Below are 27,556 nucleotides of genomic sequence, written 5' to 3'. Positions count from 1 at the left end.
AATATTACATTAGCATTTTCCCCCTAAGAACCCCACCACTCGGGTGGGTATTTTCTGTGTGCCTCACTTAGTCTGAGAGCAAAATCATGAGAATGGAGACTGAAAAGATACAGAAAGGAGAGATTTTGAGGGAACCCAGATGCATCTCTGAGGGTGTTCCTCCTGCAGCTGCACATAATGCCAAAGAAATCTCAGTCTTGTCTGGGGGCAAAAAGGAACACTTTCCATTTGTATTTGGATTCTTCTAAGCCCCATCATTGCTGCTGAATTGCTTCTTGGCTCCATCTCTTGAATAAATGGGCTGCAAGTTTGGAGGGTACTTTGCTTTCTGTATCCTAGGCCAATAGCTTTCAAACTTTCCAAGCACAGCCCAAGTATGAAATCCATTTCCGTTGCCACCTAGTAGACTCATAACCATATATGCATATATGTGTACACATGTAGCATATCCAAAACAAAAGTTCCATGAAACACTACTTGCCTTCACTACATGCAGTATAAAGAAACTGGAGAATAAGACACACATTTTAGCTTCTCCATTCAAGGAGGCATTTAGAATCTGATAAACTTAAACATGCTATGGGCCACTGTGGTTTGAAATCAGAAGCATAGCTGCTGCTGTTGGCCCCGAGAGCTCAAGGAGCAAGCTACCAGCTTGTGGTAGTCCCCACAGAAGAGAGTAGTATTGATACAAGATTCCAGGCCTGCACGACCCAGTTTCCCCCGGGAATCAGTCTGAGGTGCAAAGGGACACTGACAGCAGCCCCTTGGCAGAGCACCGAGTCCAGGTGGCATGCTCATCTGTCGCTCACTCCCCTGGGCCCTCAGGACAAGGAAACCAGGGTTGTGCTGAGAAAAGCAATTATCATGGTGTGCCTTGGGCTGTCCCTAGAGTTGGACCTGTGGTGAGGAGCTGAAGAAGATTAGTTTGGGTAAAATGTCCCCACGGAGTCTGTAAGTAGTTGTCCATCTGTCCAAAGAAGGGTAACGTAAGGTCAAGATAAAGCAGTGGGTGGAGGGGAGTCACCGGAGACAAGGAAAGCAATGAAACGTCAATAATATGGGCAAAGAGGCCAGAACACTAAGGGTGGCTCAGAGTTTCATTTTATCCATCCAACCAAGTATAGTGAGGTCAAGATATAATTACTCATTAGGAAATCTAAATAGAACTAACAAAGTACCACTAGGCCTCTGAAAGAATGTCTAAACACACACGCATGCCACACACTCCCCACCTCCCCCCTACATGCACACACACACCTGATAATACCAAGGTGAAGCAACTAGAACTTGTTTTCATCTCTGGTGGAGAACAAAATGATATTGCCAGTTAAGAAATGGCTTGGTGGCTTTTTATAAACATAAACACATTTTTGAGAGTCCCTTGGACAGCAAGGAGATCAAACCAGTCAATCCTGAAAGAAATCAATCCTGAATATTCATTGGAAGAACTGTTGCTAAAGTTGAAGCTCCAATACTTTGGCTACCTGATGTGAAGAGCTGACTCATTGGGGGAAGAGCCTGATGCTGGGAAAGAATGAATGCAAAAGGAGAAGGAAGCAGCAGATGATGAGATGGTTAGATAGCATCACCGACTCAATGGACATGAATTTGAGCAAACTCTGGGAGACAGTGAAGGACAGAGGAGTCTACGGTGTTGCAGAGTTGGACATGACTTAGAACTGAACAACAACACACACACACATTGGACCTAGCAATTCTGCTTCTAGGTATTTATCCATGAGAAAGAAAAACTTATGTTCACACGAATGTTTACAGAAATTTCATTCATAGTCACACAGATCTGGAAACAACCTGAATAACCTTCAACTGCCAAATGAATGAACAAACAAGAACACATGCAGGCAATGCAGTGCTGCTCAGCAATAGAAAGAAAGGAACATCTCTTGATATTCAATAAGATGGGTGGATCTCAAAATAATAAGTGAAAGAAGCTAGACTCAAAAGACTCCCTACTGCACAATTTCATTCATATGAAAATGTAGAAAAGGCAAAACTGGAGGGAGAGAAATCATACCGGCTTGCCAGTGACTTTGGATGGGAGGAGAGTGATCACAAAAGGGCCATAAGAGGGAATGCTTTGGGACAATATCCTATATATTCAGTGTTCTATATCTTGATTATGGTGGTAGATGTACATACCTTTGTTAAGACTCATAGAACCAAAAAGGTTAAATTTTACTGCACATGAATTATACCTCAATTAAAAAAAAATGAATGTAAAAAAAAAAAGTGTAATAGGAAGAGGCTGAACTTTTGGGTCAAATGGACATAAGTTGGTTCACAGATAGCTTCTCCCTTTTACTAGCTGTGTGACCCAAGTCAAGTTACCAAGTTTTCTGCATCTTTGTACTCTCACAGGCACAATACAGAATAATATCTACCACATGGAGATGCTATAATAGATAAATAAGAAAAAGTGTATATATATATATATATATATATATATATATATATCATTAAGGGTTATGCTGTCCAATACCATAGCCACTAGCCCCATAGGGCTCCTGAACACTTGAAATGTGGCCAGTAGGAGTGAGAAACTGACTTTTAGTTTTATTTAATTTTAACCAATTTAAATATAAATTTAAAACTGATATTGGATTCAGTTACTGGCAAACTTCTAAATATGCTTGGAATCACCAGGGTATGTGAATCTACCTTTTCTACTATAAATTTTATGAAATGTAAATGCTGATGAAGTGTTTATGCTGAAAATTTAGCATATGAATTGAGATCCTTGGGAAGTGTAAAATGCACCCAGGATATTATAGACTTGGTATGACAAAAATATAAAATATTTCATTAGTAATTTTTCATATTAAGTATATACTTAAATGATAGTATTTTACATTTTTAGTTAAATAACATTTAACATTATAATTAATTTCACCTGTTTCTTTTTTACTTCTTTTTTCTGGATTGTAAAAATGCCTGTGTAGCTTGTGTTATATATTCATTCAACAAGGGCACTTAAGGAATTATTTGGTATCCCATTGTTATTACTGTACAGATTTACAAGTTGGAAAATACTGAAGAAAATGCAGCAGCTCAAAGCATGTTTCCATAATACAATTGAGACTGTTGGAAATAATATTTGTTACCGGATTTATCAGTGGAGAACAGCTAAGAAGAAATGTAGTTTATATTTAGAGATATGAGAAAACAACAACAGAACTCTCCATGAAAAGAGTGTTGTAAGAGTAATGGTGAGCACACCTAATGAACTACATTCATTGTCAACATTGACCTTGGATGGAATGGGCTCTGTTATCTTAAAGAAGAGATTATTATTTGGCCTTCAAGAAGTATTTTCTCCCCTGATTGTATAATTACAGCCATAACAATACTGCAGTCTGAGGCAGGGAGTGGACAAGAGTCCCTCTTTAGCAGTAAACTGTTCCAACAGACCAGGAAATAAACAATATTTCCCTTTAGATTTTACGGAGTTGGGTGAGATTGATCCCCATTGATCTCCAAGGTCTCTTAGTGCCAAAGACTAGAAGGTTAATTTCTCAAATAAATTCTTACTTTCTTTGTTCCCTTTCCAATGTCAAGAAGAGGTTCACGTAGAAGACAGAATGATACACCAGTAGCTTCAAGTGGCCACGGTCAGCTCAGGCCACTTCACATCTGTGTTAACTATACGTATCTTAGACAAGGAAAAACAGATGTGATACCCTGTTACACTAGAATGTATATCTTTGAATTAACTTCGCACAGGGACTAAATCATGCATATATTTATTTGCTAGACGTAAAGAGAAAACAGAGATACAGTAGCCTGGAGAATAAATGTCCAACTCTTTAGTCAAGCTCTTTCCTAGCATCTTTAAATTTTTATCCCCATTATTTTCCAAGGTCATCTCATATTCTAATAAAATGGACCTCTACTCATCAGACTCTGGTTCTTTTCTCATGCTGGGACTCAGGCATGCCTTACTCCCATGCTCTAATAATTCATCATTTAAACCTACGCATCTGCCAGACTCCCCAGATTCATCAAATTAGAATTAGCTTTACTCTTACAGTAATTCTATAACATACAGGAATTATACCTCTAACACAAATTAGACCATGATCACAACTCTATTAGAGTCACTTACATCTTTCCAGTAGATGGTCTCATGCACCAGCCTCATCAAACAAAATACACTTCACAAAAGTGTGTTAATTTAAATGCAATTGAATGTAAAAGCATGCTGTTTTTTTCCAGCTGTATTACTCAAGGGCATCTAGAGTCCACAAAAATTATAGTCTCTTTGTTAACTGGCCATATGGTACACAATCTCAGTTTCTATGAGAATCTCCAGTGAAGAAAGTTAAAGTCTAATGATCCCTAGAGACCAATTAAATTGAGCTTTATCTCCAAATCACAGAATGCATATCCAGGTGCAAAACAGCATCACCCTCTAAAAATCTTCAATGTGGTCATGGTCCAGATAGTGTCAGGATACAATTTATTCCCTTGGTATTAAACACCTTTTAGAATCTGAACCCCAACTTCTTATCCAGCATTCACTCTTGTACTTGACAACCAATTCTACACAATTAGACTAGCTAGCTCATGGACATAAAAATTTATACCATCTCTCTAACTCTTGGCTTCTGTCATTCTTGACATTCCACTTCTTCCCTTCTTCCTCCTGACAGCAAACGTACTGATAGTCAGATCGATAACATTCTGGTGCAGTGCATCCCTAACTCAACTATTTTTGGAACCTGCCTGCAAAGATCACATCCTCTGTATCACAAGGTTGTGGTGTTATGGAGACAGGCTTCCATAAGAGAGCTTTTGATTCACAGTTTCTGCCTGAGACTGGATGGATGAGTTCGATTCTGGGGAGCAGTATTACCAAGAACATTTCCTCCTTCATGCTTTTAAAAGCAATAAAGCTGGGATCTGATCTCCTTTTGTCTCACCATTTGCTTCTATCTCAATTGTTTTCACTCTTGGGCAGGAAGAAGAGGAAATTCATTTATGGACCCCTTCAAAGCCCAACAAACTGGATTGCAAGCTCCCTGAGGGGAAGGGCCCCTGTCTTTCCTGCTTTCCTCATGGACTTGAGCACAATACAGGGACACAATCAACCCTGATAAAAGTGAAGGAAGAGCAAGGACAACAGAATTGGCTCTAGAGAAGTTACCTTGCCTGATATATCTTGCTTCTATGTGAACGCAATGACACTATGTAGTTTTTTCCCCTCAACAAGACCAACTTCAGCAAGATAAAAAAAAAAAAAATCACATGTATCTTGGCACATTTTTCATTTTGATTCATACTCCAGAGCAGAATGTCTCATTGTTCTAAATGACCAAGGAGTTTCAGGAACATTTTTTTTTTTTTTTAAGGAAAAGGAAGAGCACAGTGGCAAAATGCACTCCATACCATATCAGCAGAGTCTGAGAAACAGGGATTTCTCAACTAAAGGTCATCTGCAGCAACGTCTACCTCTCTTAATGGGCTCTGACCACAGGAGCATGAATAATCCTCTTACCTCTATAGGCTTACTTGTGCAAACAGGAATGGCCTCCATCCTGGGAACATTCATCGAAACCTTCCCACAGTTGCGACTTACTGCACAATAACAAAGATATAGTTCTGCCTCCTGGTGTGATGAGAGGCATGAAAATGTAAGCTTCTCAAAGCCATTTACACTCTTTAGTCATCTCTACTGGTCTTTACAACTTTGGAAAGAAATCTAGGTCATTTCCCAAGCTGGAATCTTGTTGCTAAGTGAATTATTTCAGCACCAGTCTACTTCCTAGAAAATCGGGGTATTTCTTCCCTGACATTCCTGTCTCTCCTTCTTTTTATATACTTCCATTCATCCCATGCCTTTTTGCAATCCTCCTTCTACCTTGTAAAATAATTGGGATATTTCCATCGCTGTTAGTAAATGAGCAACCAACTTAGATACCAGAGTAGGGGATACTGGAACTTTGACATGAGAAGCTCAGAAGAGACCACTGTAAAGCAGAAGTCCATGTACCCATCTCTCTGTTTTGACAGCCACTCCCACTGTTCAAAGGGGAAAACTCACATGGAAGTAGCTTCTGCAAGAGGCAAAGGTGAATGAATGACCTCCACCAGCACAGTATTTATGGGTCTGACCACAAGTTACTGGTAAATGTGGGAGATAATGAGACACACCTACTTTGCTAAAATCAATCCATCTAGTTGAAGTAGTCAGTCAAGTACTTTCACTGAGAAAGATCACATACATTGTTACTAGACATATAGACATACAATATATCATTAGGGTTACTGAAACATTTAGGTTGCTTTCTTAATATAGTCTCTAAATGGGGTCACTTGGTTTCCTAGATAAATTATTATTTAACTGGTGTGTGTGTATATATGTATATCTATATATAGATAGATAGATATAAACTCAATGAAGGTTATCGTATTTAAAAATAAGAAAATTTCAACGTTAAGTCAAGGCCCGTTCTTTCCCGCACATAGGTGTTGGCATCTGGCGGCATTTTAGAGGAACCTTCACTCTTACCACTGATATTTGCTTTCTTCTCTTATAAAGTTGCTCTTAAAACATGATTTACCAAATAATTTAAAGCATATAAATAGTACTAATCCCTCCACCTAGACTTCATAGAAAGAAGCACAGATTTGAAAAGGGTGCTTAAGAGATCACTGACGTCACGTACCTTCACTTCTGGCCTGCAATCATGCTATTTTTAAGACATCAACTCGAGCTACCATTTGTTGAAGGCTTATTGAGTCAACTGCCACACAAGGTGCTTTACAAACATTGTCCCTCATTCTCACAATAATTTTATTAGATAGATGTTTTATCCCCATTTTACAGGTGAGGGAATTGAGGCACAGAGAAGTTAAGTCCCCTGCCCCAAATCACAACTGCTAAGCGCACAGCTGATATCTGAACTCAGGACTTTATGACTCCAATGCTTGTGTTCATATTGTTAGAACTCGTGAAAAAGAGAGGCAGATTCAAGTGCAGGATAATGTTGGCTACATACCTCATACAATTCAATAATGATGTTTCCCATCAGACCTCGGCTGCTCTTGATGTTCTCCATGGCCAGGGTGAAGTAGATCCCACGTGTGTCTGAGATGTAGAGGTTGTACGTGTCATTCTGGTTCCATTCCTGGACGGCTGCGAACACTTGGTTCTCATTGGTACTAATGATGTGCATGTCCTGTAAGAAGATGGAAAGCCCATAAGGCAGCAGATCTCTGTATCTCCTTGCCCACTGGGACCCAGAGTAATTACCATGACTTATGAAATGGCTGAGGAAAAGCTTGAGTTATAGGCAATGTTAAACAATTCTGTGTTGGGCCAAGGCTATAAATTATGAGCTTCATGATTTCTGCTCCTTGCTAAGTGACAGTAAGATGGGTGTAAGGGGCTTTGGTGGGTATCATTTTCCATGGCTTCAAGGGATTTATCCACTTTCATTTTTTATTTTTATAACTGAAAATTGGTGTTAGCGCTAACAGAGACATACAACCTTGCGTGAGGAAACCCACACATGAAAAAAAGACAGGGCTTCTCCCTTCACTCAATCTTAATTTATGGTTTCAACATTTCTAGGATAGTGGTTTTCATGCCTTTCTTGGGAATCTTCAGATGGGGTTGAAAGAAGGGTGGCCAAGAGGCACAGCCAATGGGTGGGGCTCTGGGTTTCCAAATCTGTTTCAAACATACCAGCACTACTTAGATTTGCTATATCATGGAGTTCTGTGTAATATTTTAGGAGTAAAAGGTGGGGGGGGGGGTTCTACTGCTAATAGAATAATATTTGAAAACCATGGATTATAGAGGAAAGGATATTTAAGCTTGAATTCAGAGTTCTGGGTCATAATAGTGTTCTACTATAAGTCAGCTGCATGATATTGAATGTGTCAGCTTCCCTGAGCTTCCAATTTTCTCACTGAACAGAGTGAAGAGGTTAAGCTACCAATAAAAATAGCTAACATTTGGGCATACTCTAAGTCATCTAAATGCATTATTTCAATTAAAAAATCCAAATAATTCTACAGTGGAGGTAGTATGATTATTTCCATTTTACTTAGAAATTAAAATGGCACACAGAGGTTTACCAACTTGCTTCAGATTATATAACTCATAAGTAGCCAAACCATGTTTTGAACCTCTGTGACATGATTTTAACCTAATTGTTAGCTTCTAACTAGTTGTATACATAACTGCTAAGCCAGAAGTTGCAAATGAATGACCCATGAAATGAATATGAATCATAATTATTTGGTCTGATTATTATTGTTGTTGTTGTTCAGTCTCTAAGTCTTATATGACTTTTTCACAGCTCCATGGATTGAAGCCCACCAGGCTCCTCTGTCATATGGAGTGGGCTGCCATTTCCTTCACCAGGAGATCTTTCTGACCCAGGGATTGAACCCACATCTGCTGCATTGGCAGGTGGATTTCTTTACCTCTCTGTCACCAGGGAAGCCCTTGGTTTGACCAAAGCCTCTACCATATATCTAAAAGTGTAGTATTTTAGATGGAGTCAGTACTCATTGAAGTCTTAGCCTTCCACACCCAAAGATTCCTATCATCTGCCTGCTACTGCTACTGCTGCTAAGTCACTCCAGCTGTGTCCAACTCTGTGCGACCCCATAGACGGCGGCCCACCAGACTCCACCGTCCCTGGGATTCTCCAGGCAAGAACACTGGAGTGGGTTGCCATTTCCTTCTCCAATGCATGAAAGTGAAAAGTGAAAATGAAGTCGCTCAGTCATGTTTAACTCTTTGCAACCCCATGGACTGCAGCCTCCCAGGCTCCTCCATCCATGGGATTTTCCAGGCAAGAGAACTGGAGTGGGGTGCCATTGCCTTCTCCGATCATCTGCCTATATATATATTAATGTTACCTTCTTGGTCCCTCAAGCCCCTTTGATTTGTATTCCTAATTCTTAATTCTAATTAAGTTTACAAATGACTGGGTCATTTCTAAAATCATTTCTAATAGTTCAGAATTCAAAATAGTTTTCAAAATCCAGTTTGCATATGTGGCTAGGAACTGTACACATATTATCACAAACTCAAGTCATTACCTAAATAACTTATACTGTCAGAAGGAAATGTTGACCTGGATAAACATTTGACAACACAAGAGTAATTTTTAAAATGAATAACTATGAGTATACAAGTGCATATGCCAAGGAGTAATAGCACGCTGGAAAAGCAAAAGAGAGGCATCCTTGTCACTGATGCAGAAAGCACTGGTGACAGGGACACAGGCAAGGGAAGTGACAGTAAGTGAACACATAGAGTGGATCTAGCCTTTACCTTATTAGACCAACCTTTCCCAGAAATGCTTTCAACAAAAAAACAGGAGCAGCCATGTCTATAATATCAGAACCATGGAGAGCTCCTCCGAGCCGATTTTAAAAAGAAGCAAACTCATTTGATTTGGAGAGCTGGGAGGTGGGGAAAGTAAGAAAAGGAGTTCTGGATCTCTTTTATTGGAGATCCTCTGTGAAATCTCAGCCTCTAGCCTTGGACTTCCGAGGTCACCTTGACTAAGACCTCACCTGCTCTGCTTGTTTGTGTTTACACACCTTGTAGAATTGCAGGTTCCTGCTGAGGTGCTTGAAAATGGAAATGAGGCTTACTCTTAAAAACCATCTGATGAAGTCATGTTGTGCTGGTGTGGAATGAAAGCCCAGGAACCCAGTAGGAGGGGAAATAGCAGCTGCAGGAAATTCAGATTAAATTCACTTACCCTGTTAAAAATGCAATAGAAATGCTTGGCTTTCCCCAGATGTTTTGGTCATAAAAATGAATGAGCTAAGTTATTTTAGACTAAATTAATGTAAAAGAATTGGGGGTGGGGGGACAACTTAAAACACTGGGGCATGGTCAGGATTAGAAGCAGCCAGATTTGCTGTGAATGCATCTTAGTTTAGACCTGCACTGGGACTGTGTCAACTGGTGAGCAGGAATTCCAGGCTCTAGGATGAGCGACTACTCTCTACTATATAGAGTTATGGGATTTCTGCTTGAGAATTCCTTAGCTAATCAAAGTCACTTAGCTAATAAAGTACATTACTAAGATTTGAGCCTAAGACTACCTAGAGAAGTTAAACTCCTTACCAGTGGGTGTATAATGCAGTGTGCATCAGCATGACCTGGAGCTCCTGAGAGCATGCAGACTCAGGAGACCCAATGCCTGAGATTCTGATTCAGTGTGTCTGGTGTGGAACCTTGGGTTCTACCACCTGAACAACCCTCCAGATGATGCTGGTGCATGCAATTCGGGGCGTCAGTTCTTGAAAAACTCTGAACGATGTGTCCTGTCTCCTAACAAGTCTTAGAGTTGAACAGGGGTCAACCAAGAATCAGAATATTAAGTCTTCCAGAAAAACAACAACAAAAAAGCACTGTTACTTAAAATTGGTCCAATAGGAATCTGAATGACAATAAAACTTATTTCTTTCATCTCGCTACCCCAATCTAATTTCAAAGCATGTGTCACTTCCTTATTTAAATGATGATAAATAACACTCCCCCTACACCCTCTCAATACAGTCAGTAGGAAGAATCATAGTTGCTTTTCGAAAAATTTAAGCTTACAACTTCCTAGGTGAACAATAATAAAAATACCTCTGCATTATTGAAACATTTTATTTAATCTGGGCCCGGTATAACTTCATTCTTGTGCCAAACACCATAATAAATACAGAGAAGAACAAAACATGGGGCCTGACTTCCACTTGGTGGTGGAGACATCACAAACTTGTGTAGCCTTTTGTGAACTTGACTAAGGACTATAATAGACATCCCGAAAATGGTGAAAGGAGTACAAAGGCTTAGAGGTGAGAGAGAGGGTGGAGCATTCAGGGGAATGTATGGAACCTAGAAGAGCCTGAAGGCAATTTTCTGCTGAGGAAGATGAAGATAGAGAGTGGTCACATTACAAGGGATTCTGTATGGCACAGTGAAGTTCTACCCTGAAGTACAAAGTTGACACAAGATTTGAAGCAGGAGGAGAAAATCAGAGTTGGTTAATGCATAGATTTTGTTTAAGATGATCAAGTTCTTTACATGATAATATTCAGTGTGGAAGCAATGTGATGAGTGGATTTAAATGGGGCAATGCTAGAGGCAAGGAGAAGTTTTAAAAGGTCATGGCAACCTTCTGGGCAGGAATGTACAAGGGCCGAACTGAGGGAGTAGATTCTCTATAAAAACCCTATGGAATGAACTGGTAAAGTAGTAAGGAGGTGGCGTCTACAGGGGCTAAGGCAGAAGGCCATATCTTTAATATCTCAGATATTTGACTTACAAAATTTTCTATTTTTTCTTAGAGTATTCATTACAATCAAGATTAATAATCTACTTCTATAATTATTTGTGTGATGTCTGCCTCTCTCATTAGACTCTAAGCTCCCAGAGAGCGGAAGCTATGTCTCTCTTTTTTATTAGTTTATTTTTAGCACTTACCAGAGTACCTAGCATGTGGTCGACATCCAACACAAGCGTACTGAGTAAATAAATGAAGTAAATAAGTAAACATGTGAGGAGGAGGAGATATAAAGGACCGAAGGGAGAGACTCTGAGCTCAGTTGTTAAATGGGACCATTAAGGAGAGAAATATCATAACCTCAGATATGCAGATGACACCACCCTCATGGCAGAAAGTGAAGAGGAACTCAAAAGCCTCTTGATGAAAGTGAAAGAGGAGAGTGAAAAAGTTGGCTTAAAGCTCAACATTCAGAAAACGAAGATCATGGCATCCAGTCCCATCACTTCATGGGGAATAGATGGGGAAACAGTGGAAACAGTGTCAGACTTTATTTTTCTGGGCTCCAGAATCACTGCAGATAGTGATTGCAGCCATGAAATTAAAAGACGCTTACTCCTTGGAAAGAAAGTTATGACCAACCTAGATAGCATATTCAAAAGCAGAGACATTACTTTGCCAACAAAGGTCCGTCTAGTCAAGGCTATGGTTTTTCCAGTGGTCATGTATGGATGTGAGAGTTGGACTGTGAAGAAAGCTGAGCATCAAAGAATTGATGCTTTTGAACTGTGGTGTTGGAGAAGACTCTTGAGAGTCCCTTGGACTGCAAGGAGATCCAACCAGTCCATTCTAAAGGAGATCAGTCCTGGGTGTTCTTTGGAAGGACTGATGTTGAAGCTGAAACTCCAGTACTTTGGCCACCTCATGTGAAGAGTTGACTCATTGGAAAAGACTCTGATGCTGGGAGGGATTGGGGACAGGAGGAGAAGAAGACAACAGAGGATGAGTGGCTGGATAGCATCACCAAGTCAATGGACGTGAGTTTGAGTGACCTCCGGGAGTTGGTGATGGACAGGGAGGCCTGGCGTGCTGCAATTCATGGGGTCGTAGAGAGTTGGACACAACTGAGTGACTGAACTGAACTGAACTGAAGGGGATGTTCATCTAAACCGCAGTTAACAATGCAGTTCAGAATTTAATGCACAGATGCGCATAGGAGCTGTGGATATAGAACTCAATAGTATGAAGAGAAGGAATGAGGTCACTCTGGAACCATGAAGGAAACAAGGAGAACTTAGGAACATCAACATTTTAAGGATAGCAAGGGAAGGGGATCCAGGAAAGGAAATCGGGGGGGGGGGGGGGGATGGGGGAACATTGCCAAAGGGAATCTACACACCAAGTTATTAATTTTTCTCCCACCAGTGTCAGATGCTCCAGAGAGGTTTAAAAAAACAAAAAAAAGATAAAGATATGGAGATGTCTGGTTGGATTTAGCATGTAGGCAGTAACAATGGCTAACAGATTTTTAGTGCAATAGTGGAGAGATGGATATGGGAGAGCTGAGGAAAACTAGCAGCAAGTTCAAGAGTGAATGAAAGTGAGAAAAGAGGTTAGAACTACAGATGACTCTTTAGGAAGTAAGGCTGTGACATAGCAAGGAAGGCGAAATCAGCATTTGGGGAAATGCAAACATTAAGGAAAACATTCCTAAGGAAATTAAGGAAAAGGTTAATATCACTATCATTATAATAAATTATCTGAAACTTATTTCCCCCCTCCTCTTTCATTATTCAAAGTGGGATTAACTGTGGGATTTATGCAAGCAGAACTCAGGAACATCAACATTTTAAGGATGGCAAGGGAACGGGATCCAGGAAAGGAAACCAGGAAAAAAAAAAAAGTGGGGTTTCTACTGTCAGAAACAAACCTAGACTCAGGTAAGGAGAGATTTTATTTGAAAACACTATTGTAATAGGGAAAGCACTCTGATCAAAATACCTGCAAGCACCCCCATAGTGAGGGCAGAAAAGAATCACTTGTTTGGGGAGAAGTAAAGTAAGGCTGGAATGCCCTGTGGGGAGTGAGGTGAATAGGTGGACAGGAAATTGTTTTCCTTAAGGTCAGGTGATTCTCAGAAGAAAAGTCAGACTTAAGTTTGGTCCAGTTGAATTAACAAGCATTTTATCCAGATTGGTCGGTGGGGATAAATGGTTCAGCTAATCATTTACGAGAAAAAGGACAGGAATCTGGTCTTGCCAAAGGTAAACACAAGGAACATTTAAGAGGAGGCAGGGGTGGGGGGTTTGCAGTAAACCATGTTCAGGAACACAAAAGGGTAGGAGGATTTCCTAAATGTTGCTGTTTTCCAGGAATCTGGAGCTCAAGTCAAGTTCAACATTGTCATCAATGTTCCACGTAAAAATAAACCGGCAAAAAACAATTTTTTCTCTTGCAGAAATGACTGTTAGACTGGGAAGTCAAGAGCAGAATGTTCAGAATGTAAGAGACAAGTGGAGGTCTATGAGACTCAGAGCAGTCCAGTGAGGCAAGCAGCTTTGAAAGCAAGGGAAGCCTGGGATATGACCCTATCAGGAACTCACCTGGAAGGTTAAGAGCATCAGTAGTATTTCCCCTGATGACAAGTGTTGCTTAGACTTGCCCAGCACATTATGCTTTACCAAAAACAAGTCATTTGCTGCATCCTCACAACTTTGCCACGTGGTATTATGATACCCATTTCACAGATCAGAAGACATGGGCTCACATATGAGCAGGTGGCAGAGCTGGAATGAAAGTCCTGGTTTCTGTTCATCCTCTTCATGAGCTCCATTGTCTTTTCCTGAGGCTGCCAGGCCTCCCATCATCTGGCTCCAAGCCCCCTGCTGGTGCGTGCTTTTCATGATAGTGGCCTGAGAGCACCAACTCGATGCCCAGGGGCTGGGTTATGGAGGACTCAGCACAAGGTTGCTGCCCCTAGTAATGCTGCTCATTAGTAATGGCCTTCATTTCCTTCCCTGCAAAACACTCCAAAGCCAAGGAGTGCCCCAGGAGAGCATATTCTGAACAGACTGGGAGTAGAAGTGTGAAGGCAATGATGACAGGGAGCTTTTCTGTGTTTCTGTGTTTAAGCAAGATGCCCAGCAGCAGCTGGGCACTACGTGGAATGGCAGCAACTTGTTTAAAAGCCATTTCAATTTTTAAACAATGGAAAGAACCAGTCTCCTTCCGCCCACTCTGCCCTCACATCCTAGTCCGAGGTTACAAAAATCCTGGTCAATGCCGACTAATAAAGGGGATCAATAACCATCCAGCTATTTTCACAGCAGCCCTCATATTAATGAGAAGCTGTTCTGGATGAAGTTCTATCAAAGGAGCCGCATGGATGGTAGTCCATCACAGTAAATTGCCATGGGGCTGCTAATCATTAATGGAGTGTTCTAGGGTTGTGATCGATGCCAGGCTTCATTTGTTCCCACCTGCAGCCATACTGCCCAGGGGAGCAAACTGTTTGTTTTCCTGAGAAGGTTAAAAATACATAAAATAGGCATACATGAAGAAACAAAATAGGTGCTCCATGGAGAATGTGGTTTAGAAAGTTCCTGAAACTTTTTTCCTGGGCCAATACATGGAAATCACCAGATTGCTGCTAAAGGTCATTCTCATGATCATGAACTTCCTCTTCATGTTCTGCAAGAAGCGGACCTCTTTCCTGCTTGGGTTTAGAATAGCTGATGGGTACATCCTGCAACCATGATCCTATAAAATGGTCCTATAAAATCAATCACAAAGATATTACAGAAAGTGAGAGATTAATGCCTGTGGCCCCTGGGGCTACTTACTATGATCCTTGCCAACGTCTCCAGCTCTTCTATGCAACCCTGTCCCTTAACATGGCCTTCTAGTTTGTTAAAATGTGCACACGTGTGTGCATGCTAAGTCACTTCAGTTGTGTCTGACTCTTTTAACCCTATGAACTGTAGCCCACCAGGCTCCTCTGTTCATGGGATTCTCCAGGCAAGAATACTGGAGTGGGTTGCCATTTCCTCCTCCAAGGGATCTTCCCGAACAGGGATCGAACCTACATCTCTTACATCTCCTGCACTGGCAGGTAGGCTCTTTACCATTAGCGCCACCTGGGAAGCCTTCTCTTAAAATAGGGCCAGTGTATGTATTTTCTACCGGCTTCCTAAACACTTATTTTCAGGGTTAACTCCTCATCTTCCTTGAATCGTCTTAAGCATCACTTTCTTTAGAAAACTAGCCCTCACGACCCATATTTGGTGAGCTTCAACTATCATGTCACAGCGTACCTTGAACTTCTGTGCCTAGAACACCTCTCATACCCACAATTCCTTGTTTACCATTTCTACCAGAATACAAGCTTTATGAAGGTAGGGAATGTCTGTCTTATTTACCACTCTAACCACAAAGCTTAGCTCAATGCATGGCACTGAGTAAAAACCTAAATGGAAGAAAGACAAGATCAATGGGTGAATAAAGAAAGGAAAAAAATGAATATGTGCATGATTATGTGAATAAATGAATGGGTAAAAGCAACTAGGGGTAGATGGTTATCTACCTTCTTATCTCATAATCCCATCTGCCTCTGTACTCATTTCACTTTTCATGATATGCTTCCTAGCACCGGCTTGGAGATCTAAGTCTTTGTAACTTTACATTTGATTTTTGTCCAACCTGAGACTTTGCTTCTTTGCAGCCCCAATAATGCAACTGAGGCTTTAATGCAATTAAGGCTTTAATGCAATTAAGGCCTGCCCATGTTCACACTGATGTTCTAAGATCCATCTCCTCCCAGGAGCCACTGTTTACAAGGGATGAGGTCCACAGAATAAGTGTTGTGATTTTCCAAAATAGGAGTTAAAATGCCACGATTCGATATTAACATTATAGTAAATTATTCCTTTTTAATTACTCATTGTGGCAGAAGGGAGTGGAAGTACAAGCAGTGCATTTATATTTAGCATTAAAATGTAGAGAGAAGCATGAAAGACATGGGACTCACCTGTGCACCTTACATATATATAATTGTATGTAGCCCCAGGGGCCATGGGTATTAATTTCTCATTTTCTGTAACATCTGTAATTGACTTTATAGGACCATTGTATAGGATCATAGTTGCAGGATGTACCCATCAGCTACACACTCTCTCTCTCTGATGTACCCATCAGCTACAGTCTCTCTCTCTCTTTCTCTCAGACACCCAGACACACACACACATATATGTGTGTGTATATAAAGTTTCTACCTAGGCCATTCTGAGTCTGGCCTTCTATTCATCAATAAGGCCCTTGTGAAAGATAGGGACCCACAGAAGAGATTTCAAAGCTAGTGTTCCTTTCACTACCAGTCCTGGGAAACGACCCAAGGTTATACTGTATATTTGAGTCATAGGAAATTAAAACTCTTGCCTGGGTATCCTGCTGGGAGGGGAACACAGAACCCAGATTCACTGACATGCTGCTGCTGCTGTTGCTAAGTCGCTTCAGTCATGTCCGACTCTGTGCGACCCCATAGACAGCAGCCCAGCAGGCTCCCCTGTCCCTTGCCTGGGATTCTCCAGGCAAGAACACTGGAGTGGGTTGCCATTTGAGCAGAGGCCAAACCCCCAGTGGTAAGTCAGGCTGAATGCCTGCTGTCTCCCAGAAAGGGATCAAACCTTCCGCAGCCCAACAAGACAGCCTTTCCCTGCTGCTTTGTCTGGCAGGACCCAGGGCAGCAGGTGATGAATACCTTGGGCAGTGAGTACTTGGGCAGCTTTATCTGAGCGAAGGCCTCTCTCCGGTAGGACACGTAGTAGCTGGCTCTTCCACCAGTTGTTACCTGGATCATAGGGAAACACAGAAAGGTCAGATGGGGCTACAGATCCAGTGCAAGGTGGAAAGTAGTAGCCTCTCCTGTTGCCTTTGATCCTCCAACCCCACGGCACCCTAAGTTACTCCCATGTCACAGCACTTAGACAATAAATGAGCAATTCCAGCAGTCTTTCCCCATGGCTGGTGATATCTGGGGGAGCAGGGACTCTCTACTTCGTCACTATGCTCTGAATTCATACACAATAAACATTTTCAACAGAAAACAGAGAAACTATTGATATGGGCTATACTTATGATCTACATATTCTATTCTTCTTTTCTTAACAGTTTTTAATCCATTGCAATGATGACATGATTATCAAAGAAACTATTTTTCTGAATCTGGATAATTACTATTGCTCAAAGCTCTTGTTACTTTGCAATTAATTTCACTTCCCATTTGAGCACAATTTCCCTTTATTTTTACAAATCCATGCAGTGAACAGATACTTGTTGATTCTTTCCATATGCAAGTTAATTAAAGGCATCAAAAGTCAAAGAAAGAACTCTGGATTTGAAAATCAGAAATCCGAAGCCTGAATCTCAGTTCTACTAGTTCATGACTGGTGATGTCAAGGTCTGAAACCTCACTAGAGGAAAGATGGCTTCTTAGGGGAACCCAGAAACCACAGCAAGAAATGGTCCTCTGGCTTGCACTTGCTGGAAAGCCTGCCAAATTGCATAGCTCTGCAGATGGCTGCTCTTGGTCCAATTACCCTAACTCAGGGGAGATTAATATTCACAGGAGAAGACAACGTAGCCTGTTCAGAGAAAATAGCAGGGAAACAATAGCAACCGGGCTTCTGTGCTGAGGAGGCAATTACTGGGGGCACAGGCTCTGTGCTCACTAAGACCCCAGCACTTGCTGGAGACAGGCCAGTCCCCCAGATCTGATCCAACCCTGGTGCCCATCCATAGCGGCTGCTGAGAGTAGGAGGTTGTTACATTTCTAGTGAAAGCCACCCATCGCTCCTCACTCTGAGGCATGGCATCTCCTGTGGCTCCTCCTTAACCTCTGCAGATTGGAAGCCCACAAAGCAGGCACCACAAGCTGCCAGGGAGAGCAGATGTTCGAGTCAGTGTGAGGGCAGAGCTGTGAAAAAAACCTGGTGCAAAGACTTAGGCTGGAAACCAACAGGAGAGACCAGCTTTCTGCCTGATGGTCATTGCTATCCTCACATCTCTATTTTCTAACTAGAATCACTCTTGTCTTGTATTCCAAGACCTTTATTTTTTTTTTTTCTGGATAAGACATCTGTTCTAAATCTATGTTGTTCTATGTCGGCTTAGAGGTGGGGTGTTGACAGATTAAGATCAATGAGTTGCAGAGAATTTTTTTTTAAATAAATCTCAATTGCATAGAATCTGGTTAAAATGTAACCCTTGGTTCTAAACACAGTCACCATTAATCCTGGCAATTATTTGCTTCTTTAATTTGCTATTTAGTTGCTTCTTTAATTTGGTTTTACTTTTAATTGTAAAACCAACACATGCAAACATACCTGCAAAACCCAAGAAGCAGATCAGTAGTTTTGAAATTTCAGGATGCACCAGAATCTCCTGGAAAGCTTGTTAAAACTCAGACTGCTGGGCCCCACCCATGGAGACTCCGATTCAATCAGTCTGGGTGGGGTCCAAGAGTTGCTTTTTCTAATTAAGTTTCCAGATGATGTTGATGCTGCTGGTCTGGGGACCACACTTGGAGCAGCACAGAAGCAGAACTTTAATGCCAACTGACATACAGCTCTGTGCCTCTCTGCTCCTCACCTATCTTGAACCCGGCCTCCCTCTCAGATGCAGCTTCTTTCCTGAATTTTGTGTTTAGTGATGATAAATTTTTTTTTTTTAACCAAGGTGAAATTCATATAAGAGAAAATTCACCATTTTAAAGTGTACAATTCAGTGGCATTCAGCGTATTCACAGTGTTACACTACCACCACCTCTTATAGTTCTAAATCATTTTTATCACCCCCTCAAGAAGACCATCTGCCCAGTGATAAAGCTTTTAAACCCCAGAATACATCCTCTATCAAATGCTTAAAAATCAGTTCTCTACAAGACATCCTGAACCTCACCATCCTCACTTTTAGTGAATGAGCCCAGCATCAGAAGAGGCAAATCCCAGCACTAACGCCGGCCAGAACTCAGCAACTAAAAACGCCTTTCCCCAGGAGATCCAGTCACCTCCACAGGGAACAAGATGACAGCACCGCCAGCCTTCTCATCAGTAGCACAGAGCAAGGCTGGTGGGGTTTCCAAATTGCCGAGGGTTGAAGGAAAGCAAAGTGGTCCCCTTGAGTGTGTGTTCAGTCCCACTGACCCGGAACTCAGGCCAGCTGTGCCTGTTATAGCCCTCTTCAAGCACAGACTCCCCCCCCCTCTCTGTTAAGCTCACACATACCACCTGGGAGAGTCTGCACTTAAGTATATCATAAAGATGGAAGTACACTTCAGAAATACCATGGAATAATCTAAAGTATTAAACGGCTGCACAAAGCCCAAGGAGCGCAGAGGCTATCTGCTGCCTCTGACATCACAGCACCCCCCAGAGACATCCAGGGGCGCCTGCAGCCCTCCCTCTGTCCCAGTCATGCCACTGGCTGTTCTGCAGGATCCAACTTGAGGCTCCATACCTCATGTAAGGCCCAGGAGTTCACGGGCCTTGGTGTGGACAGCACCATTCTAACTTCTCCCTCCTCTTAATTCCTGAATTTTGTTATTTCCATTTCTACAGCACTTTCAACATTTACTCCTGTGGTGTACATATACCTATAGTGATCCCTCCATGTCTTATTATAAGGTTATAGCTTCTTAATTCCTAAATAATGCTCGTCTCATGGCAGGCAATCAGTGGATGCATGATGATAAAAATAATGATAAAATTGTCATCAACTGGGTTCATCTTCCATGCTCCAGAACTGCACGTAGCCCTTATATAAATTATCTATTAATAGTTTAACCCCACTGACAACCCTTCTGAGTCTATGGAATGACTTGCCCAAGATAAGACAAGTATGAACCTACTGAAGTTTGGCTCTAAACCTGCTCTCCTCCTCCTGTGACTGACAAATCCTCTCTTCATCTTATTCATGTCACCAGTTGTATTGTAATTTCAGCACAACATTTCCTTGATTCCAATGTCTTTAAAACATGTTCTTTTAAATTTCTGTAACTGACGTGTGTGTATATGTTTACATTCCCAGAAAATCTGTCATGGCATTGATGCTACATCTTAAAAATGATGCCTTCTTAGAAAAGTGGTGAGTTAATAAAAACAAGAAGAGCAATGATTACCATGCAGTGAAAACTTATAACATGGAAGATGCTACAGTAAGCAGTTTCTAAACCATACTTTATTTACATATATACATATACACACACACATTATATTATATATTCCTGACCCATAGAGGATATAGCCTCTATAAGTAAGGAAGTAGAGGCTAAGAGGTCACTAATTTGTCCAACAACATACAGCCCTTCATTGACCCAGCCATGTACAATTCCAGCCTATGCTTAAACATATAACCAGGAATGAACACATCCCCAAAAATGTCAGGCATAGGGCAGGAGGTCAGTACTTAACTAACTGAACAATGAAATGTGATTCATTCACTTAACTGGAGAGCCTTCAGATTCGATTCTCTCTGTTGTTTAGTGGCTAACGAACGGTGGCTACAGAAGCAGCCACCATCCCTGCCCAGTGCCTGCTGGTCCCAGGGATTCACCTCCACACAGGGGTCCTAGCGCCTCCCTGGGGAGCAGAGTCCTCCCAGCAATGAGTGATACTAGCCTAGTGCATTCGCTGCCTCTCCGCTATTATTTGTGTGGTTCTCTGGCAATCACACAAGGAAGGAATAAAGTTTAGCAACTATTAATCTATTTTGATGAACTTTTCTCTTCCTTACAAGCAAATTTGCTGGCACTGTAAATCCCAGAGATTATTACCACTTTCCCTTTCAGTGACACCTTTTATTTTACATTTGATGAATGTCATCCAATTATTTGCTCTGGGCCCATCTGTCATGCTAAACACAGAATTAGCTGGGTCTTTTCCTCACTAATGACTGGCTCGTTAATCTGATTTTCTGGATTTCCATTTTACAGGTTTAATTGGGCTCCTGGCCAGTGAAAATGATTCCTTTGGACAAATGCATTGGCCATTAAACACATCTGTCTCTTCTGACTTGTTCCCATGCGTCTGTAACCAAGTCTAAACCGACATATCCTTTATTTTTTCCATTTCTCCTTGCTTCTGGATGATGACTTGTCTTGGAGGAGAGAGAGAAATCTGCCCCTCAAAATTGGAACCAGAAGGCCTTGAGTCATATTGAACCTTTTTCTGTCACAGAGAGAAGAAAACTTGTAATGTCTCTAGAATTCATAAGTGGACACATGGCTTCTGAGAAGAGAAGTAGAAACTAACACGTTCAAATACCTATCATGCAATGAGTGCTTCAGATTCATTTTACTATTCAATATCCACAATAAATATTACTATTACTATTATTATTGTTAAAACCATTATTAGTACCCTTACAAGGTAAAAGTATTGATAAATTTTTTGAGCATTTATTATATGCCAGGCACTGTTCTGTATGAACCAGCTTTCTGATTTATAATCAGGTGAGAAACTGAGGCATAGGGAACTTCTACCATATGCTCAAAGACACACAGCCAGTAAATGCTGGAACTGGAATTTGAACCCAAGTTTATGTGACTGCAAAGCTTATTCTGGTCCCTCAGACTATATGGGTTTCCATACCCCTCCATGGAAAAGAATGAATCCTGGTCACTCAACTCCCAATTTCCCAGGTAAGATACCCACCAACAAGGTAGATCTTTCATGTCAGTTCCCTATCCCTAAGAAATCAAGGTTCTATTGTTGCATAGGAGTCAATGGTGTTGCTATTGGAATTGGTGAATAAAGAGGGATAATGGAAATAAATTCAGCTTACACAAGAGCTGTCACCTTCATAGGAGTTGACATTTAGAAGTTTTTCCAGCTAGAGGACTTTGCTAGGTCCAGGATGGTGTGAAGAATCTAAGACAAGAGAAATGACTACCTTTATGGGCATACATTACTTATTTCTCTTGAAGCCTTTGCATTATTTCCTCCTTCTTAAAAAATGAAAGGGGACAGTCGAGTTGTTAAGATGCACAATTAACTTTTCCAATTTCTTTGCTCATTAATTCTATTCAGATTATTTAAAATACATTTTGACATTGTTAGACCTTTCTCTTCTTCTCCTCCTACATAATTCCTTTAAAGATCATAGTTCTTCTTCAAGAACAAAGAAACAGGCTTCTGACTACCAGGTCACAAGAGTCAATAAATAGCCACTGGTCTCATTAGGATGTGGCTCTATGTGTCAGGCTGGCCTGGGAGCTTCTACATGGTAGGTTACATCACCTCTGTCATCTTGAGCTCATTTCTGAAAGCTTTCTGCTAAGGCACTGCACTGTGTATCTGAACCAGAATTGGGTACGGCATTTGGAACAACAAGACACCTATCAGCAAGCCATCTCCCCTACTAGACTGTTTGATGTTGAATTTAATGTTTGTCAAACTGGTGTTTGCTTGTTTTATGTCCTGGAGGCTCTGGTCTACTAATGAAATATGCAGTTTTATCTGCCTGTTTCTAGAAGGAGTGGGTCTAATGCCTAACAACACTCCTGCTGAGGCTGAACATTTTTGAAACAGATTTTCCCATAAAAATTTTTTATGGGGGCCCTAACGTAGCCCCCAAAAATAGCTTCATCAAGAATAGATTTGGGATAAGACAGCTGATATGAAGCCAGTATTGCTCTGTGTACGAGTGTGCATGCACACGTGCATGCAGAGGGGCAGTGTTGGAGGAAAGGCATGTCCACCACACAACTGGCCAAAAAACTACTGGCAAATCAAGTGCCCAGTCACCAGCCCTGCCAAGAGACTTCTTGGAGCCTTCACCAGCTATGGGGAATGCCAGCAAGGTGCAGAACAGGGGTGAGTTAGAAAAGCATGTTACAAAGACCATGTCTAGACCACACACAACACTATAATAAGAATCAGGAGGCCTAGTTCTCTGAGATTGTTTTTCAGATACAATAAAGGGGTTAGACTTGATAAGTTTCCAATTATCTATTTTCAAGGAAAACTTTTCTGATTGTTAAGCATTATAGTACATCAGCTGGGATCTCAGACATGTGTTTGAATCCTGCTTCTGTCATATGCTGGTTTGGTGACCTTGAACAGGTAATTTAATGTTCCTAATTTCTTCTTCTGGAAAATGGAGATATTAATGTTGAGTTCATTTCAGTCACTCAGTCGTGTCTGACTCTTTGCAACGCCATGGACTGCAGCACACCAGCCTTCCCTGTCCATCACCAACTCCCAGAGCTTATTCGAACTCACGTCCATTGAGTCAGTGACGCCATCCAACCATCTCATCATCTGTCGTCCCCTTCTCCTCCTGCCATCAGTCTTCCCCAGGATCAGGGTCTTTTCCAATGAGTCAGTTCTTTGCATCAGGTGGCCAAAGTATTGAAGTTTCAGCTTCATCATTGTCCTTCCAATGAATATTAAGGACTGATTTCCTTCAGGGTTGACTGGTTTGATCATCTTGCAGTCCAAGGGACTCTTAAGGGTCTTCTGCAACACCACAGTTCAAAAGTATCAATTCTTTGGCACTCAGCTTTCCTTATGGTCCAACTCTCACATCCATACATGACTACCGGAAAAACCATAGCTTTGACTAGACAGACCTTTGTTGGCAAAGTAATGTCTCTGCTTTTCAATATGCTGTCTGGGGCTGATAAGTCACTTCAGTCGTGTCCGACTCTGTGCGACCCCATAGATGGCAGCCCACCAGGCTCCCCCGTCCCTGGGATTTTCCAGGTAAGAAAACTGGAGTAGGTTGCCATTTCCTTCTCCAGTGCATGAAAGTGAAAAGTGAAAGTGAAGTCGCTCAGTTGTGTCCAACTCTCAGCGACCCCATGGACTGCAGCCTTCCAGGCTCCTCCATCCATGGGATTTTCCAGGCAAGAGTACTGGAGTGGGGTGCCAGTGCCTTCTCCAAATATGCTGTCTATGTTGGTCATAAATTTTCTTCCAAGGAGCAAGCATCTTTTAATTTCATGGCTACAGTCACCATCTGCAGTGATTTTGGAGCCCCAAAAAACAAAGTCTGTCACTGTTTCCCCCATCTATTTGCCATGAAGTAATGGGACCAGATGCCATGATCTTAGTTTTCTGAATGTTGAGCTTTAAGCCAACTTTTTCACTCTCCTCTTTCACTTTCATCAAGAGGCTCTTTAGTTTTTCTTCGCTTTCTGCCATAAGGGTGATATCATCTGCATATCTGAGGTTATTGATATTTCTCCCAGCAATCTTGATTCCAGCTTGTGCTTCATCCAGCCCAGCATTTCACATGATGTACTCTGCATGTAAGTTAAATAAACAGAGTGACAATATATAGCCTTGAGGTACTCCTTTCCCAATTTGGAACCAGTCTGTTGTTCCATGTCCTGTTCTAACTGTTGCTTCCTGACCTACATACAGATTTCTCAGGAGGCAGGTTAGGTAGTCTGGTATCACCATCTCTTGAAGAATTTTCCACAGTTTGTTGTAATCCACACAAAGGCTTTGGCATAGTCAATAAAGCAGAAATAGATGTTTTTCTGGAACTTTCTTGATATTTTATCATGATGATTGAATCCACCATGGCATGTAAAGAATTTAACCTTAAATCTGGCACATGCTAAGTACTCAATGCATATTACCTGTCCCTGCTGAAATAGAGGCATAGGTGCCTGTATCAGTCTAATATATTGGAGGGTTTATGGTGACTGACCATGGTGACAGTTGACATGCAAATGGAGGACTTCAGGAAGTGCAGAGGCAGCCAAATGGGCTTCCTGGTCAAAATCAACCAGGGATAGAAGACTGAAATTCTTCTTGCCATCAGCAAGGATGACTTTGTGGAGAAGATTCACTTACAGAGACTGCCAAGCCAATGTGCTTTGTGCCAGATATTTGACCAAGAATGGTTACGAATCTTATCTTCATGTTCTAGCTTTTATGATTTAAAAAGAGTGAAAGAAGTCCTTGGGATGCTCACTTTACCCATAAAAATGGAAGTTCATTGCTTTTCCTCTCCTAGTTTCGTTGGTGGATGAAAAGGCAAAGATGGTTAGTGCAGCAATAAAACAAATTGATATGGATTTGAATTGTTATCCTGGAGTACAAAATTTAGGAGCATTTGAATACTCCCAGTTAATATAGTAATAGTTAAAAAAAAAAGCTAAAACTCAGTCAGTCTACATTGAGTGTTCTAAATCAGGATGCCAGAGCTTCACAGAAAAAGGAAACACTACTTAGGGAAACCTTAAAGACAAATATTACAACTTACTATCAAAAGAGCCCAACTTCTGTTTTCACAAATGTTCCTTGTACACTGTGAGTGTAGTATGGTCTCATAAAAGACTGAGAAAGGGCATGAAAAGATATTGCAAGGAGTCAAGCTTATACAGTCTTCCTATACTTATATAAAAGTTTTTGAGATATTACATAGGCTAGTTCCTTTATACTGGTAGATATTATGAGGTCAATTGATTGGCTAAAATATTCCCAATCCAGACACTAGCCTCTGTCTTTTATATAACATTCCAGAATTTCAGAAAATTAAAACAAAAGAGTGGGAGAGGAGGGGGAAGAAAGGTAAAAGGTACCAGTATCTGTAACATTAGTGATTCTAGTTTCAGCTCCATCATGTATCAGGCATGCATGTATCAGACATGCAATTTTAGGCATAGTAAATAGTCTGTTGGAGTTTCAAGGTTATTTTTCTGTAAAATGGAAATAATAGTTACTCTTCTCTTACAGGAAGTAAATGAGATAAAGATAGTAAAATGTTTTCATGTTATCTATAAATTATTCTACGAGTACAATGAATAGGATGTAATGATTGACCTGTTTATGTATCCAGGAACTCAAAGATTTTAAAAGTATTTTCACTGACAAATTGCTATAACTGAGTTTTTGTATCCCTCTGTAATTCATATGTTGAAACCTTAACTGCATTGTGATGGTATTTGGAGGTGGGGCCTTTGGGAGATGATTAGGTCATGGGGATGGAGCCCTCATGAGACCAGTGCTCTTACCAGAGAAACCCCAGAGGGCACTCTCATACTACCCACGAGGACATAGGAACAAGTTGACCATCTATGAACAGACACCAAATCTGTCAGTGCCTTGATCTTGGACTTTCCAGCTTCCAGACTTGTGGGAAATAAACTTCTGTTTTCATAAACCACTCAGTCTACAGCTCTTATGGCAGCATTAGTACAGAACCCAAGCTGATGATCCAGACATGCCCAGTCTATAGACTATGTAGGGCATGAACATTTGCCACTGGGGCAGAAGCTGCATATACCCTGTGGGGTTACAGTCATCTGCAGACTGAAAGGCTAGAGGCAGTATGGAATATGAGACTAGAAGCAAGAAATGGACAGGCAGAGCTATAGAACAGACGTGTCTTCAGCCACATGGGATAAATGGCAGGTGCACATAGTTGCTTAGAGAATGACTAATTTTATTGCTATGTTCCCAGTATTTTAAAGAACTTAAAGGGCAAGGCAAACAAAGCCATTAATTTTCTAGAGAAGCAGGGATGTGTCTTTGAGATATGGGATTTCTAGGCAGACTTGGAGATACATGGGCTGCTAGATATAACAGCCAAACTTCTCCAACATGGGATTTGCATCCCTCATGAGTGAATCTGGGGACAGCAGTGGATAGATTTAAACCATCTGTCAACCCGTTTTCTTCAGGAAACACCGCCACTTCCCCAAGGGAGCCATGAATACTCGTAAAATGCCAACTGCTATTTCTTGGAGCTTCCTCATTGTACTGTCTGTCATTCTTGTCCTATCCTCCCCCAGCAGAAGCATCACTGTTGAAAAGTCAGACTTGGTGCTCACCTCTTGTTATGTACTGTCTGCCCTCATGCACAGCAACCTTGGAGGAGAGATACTGTACAGCCTTGCTTTACTGATAAAGTTAATGATACACATAAGGTCACTCAGCTTCAAAGCAGCAGAGCCTGGATTTGGACTTGGGTCTTTAAATTTTGACAATGTCCATTACCCTATGCAACCCTGAACAAGTCTACTGCAGAGCCTCTCCAAAGAATAGCTAGTTTAGGACCAATTTCCTGAAGGGATTCATCCTGACCCAGATCCTTAGAAATACCAGCATTAAGGAAATCCACACTGGCTTACATCAAAAGCTACCTCCTCAAAGAATCGTCCTCCATCCGGATTTCCCAGCTGGAATGCAGCCTTTCTTTTCTGATTCTCAGGGCTCTCTGTAGCTCTCTTGTTGCACTTATCAGCTGCTGAGGAGATTACTAGAAGAGGGTCT

At 41.3% G+C, this 27,556-nt stretch overlaps 1 protein-coding gene across 10 annotated transcripts in view; it reads right to left on the bottom strand.

Moving 5' to 3' along the window:
* Positions 1 to 27,556, bottom strand: part of SORCS3 (sortilin related VPS10 domain containing receptor 3) — a 633,389-nt gene that overhangs the window by 109,665 nt on the left and 496,168 nt on the right. For 9 of the 10 annotated variants that reach the window (XM_086377568.1, XM_086377569.1, XM_086377575.1 and 6 more), the window contains 2 exons: positions 17,029 to 17,118; positions 7,023 to 7,202 (listed from right to left, as the gene is read on the bottom strand). In XM_086377568.1, the coding sequence (XP_086233694.1) occupies positions 7,023 to 7,202; positions 17,029 to 17,118 (270 nt within the window). Of the gene's footprint in view, positions 1 to 7,022; positions 7,203 to 17,028; positions 17,119 to 18,652; positions 18,788 to 27,556 lie in introns of those variants that run through there. The other variant, XM_086377577.1, reaches the window with a different exon arrangement.

This window comes from Bos grunniens, chromosome 26 (genome assembly GCF_055505025.1).
Source record: "Bos grunniens cultivar Pamir isolate PY7600 chromosome 26, Bosgru_T2T1.0, whole genome shotgun sequence".
NCBI classification, from domain to species: Eukaryota; Metazoa; Chordata; class Mammalia; order Artiodactyla; family Bovidae; genus Bos; species Bos grunniens.
This window is presented reverse-complemented; position numbering and strand designations above follow the sequence as displayed.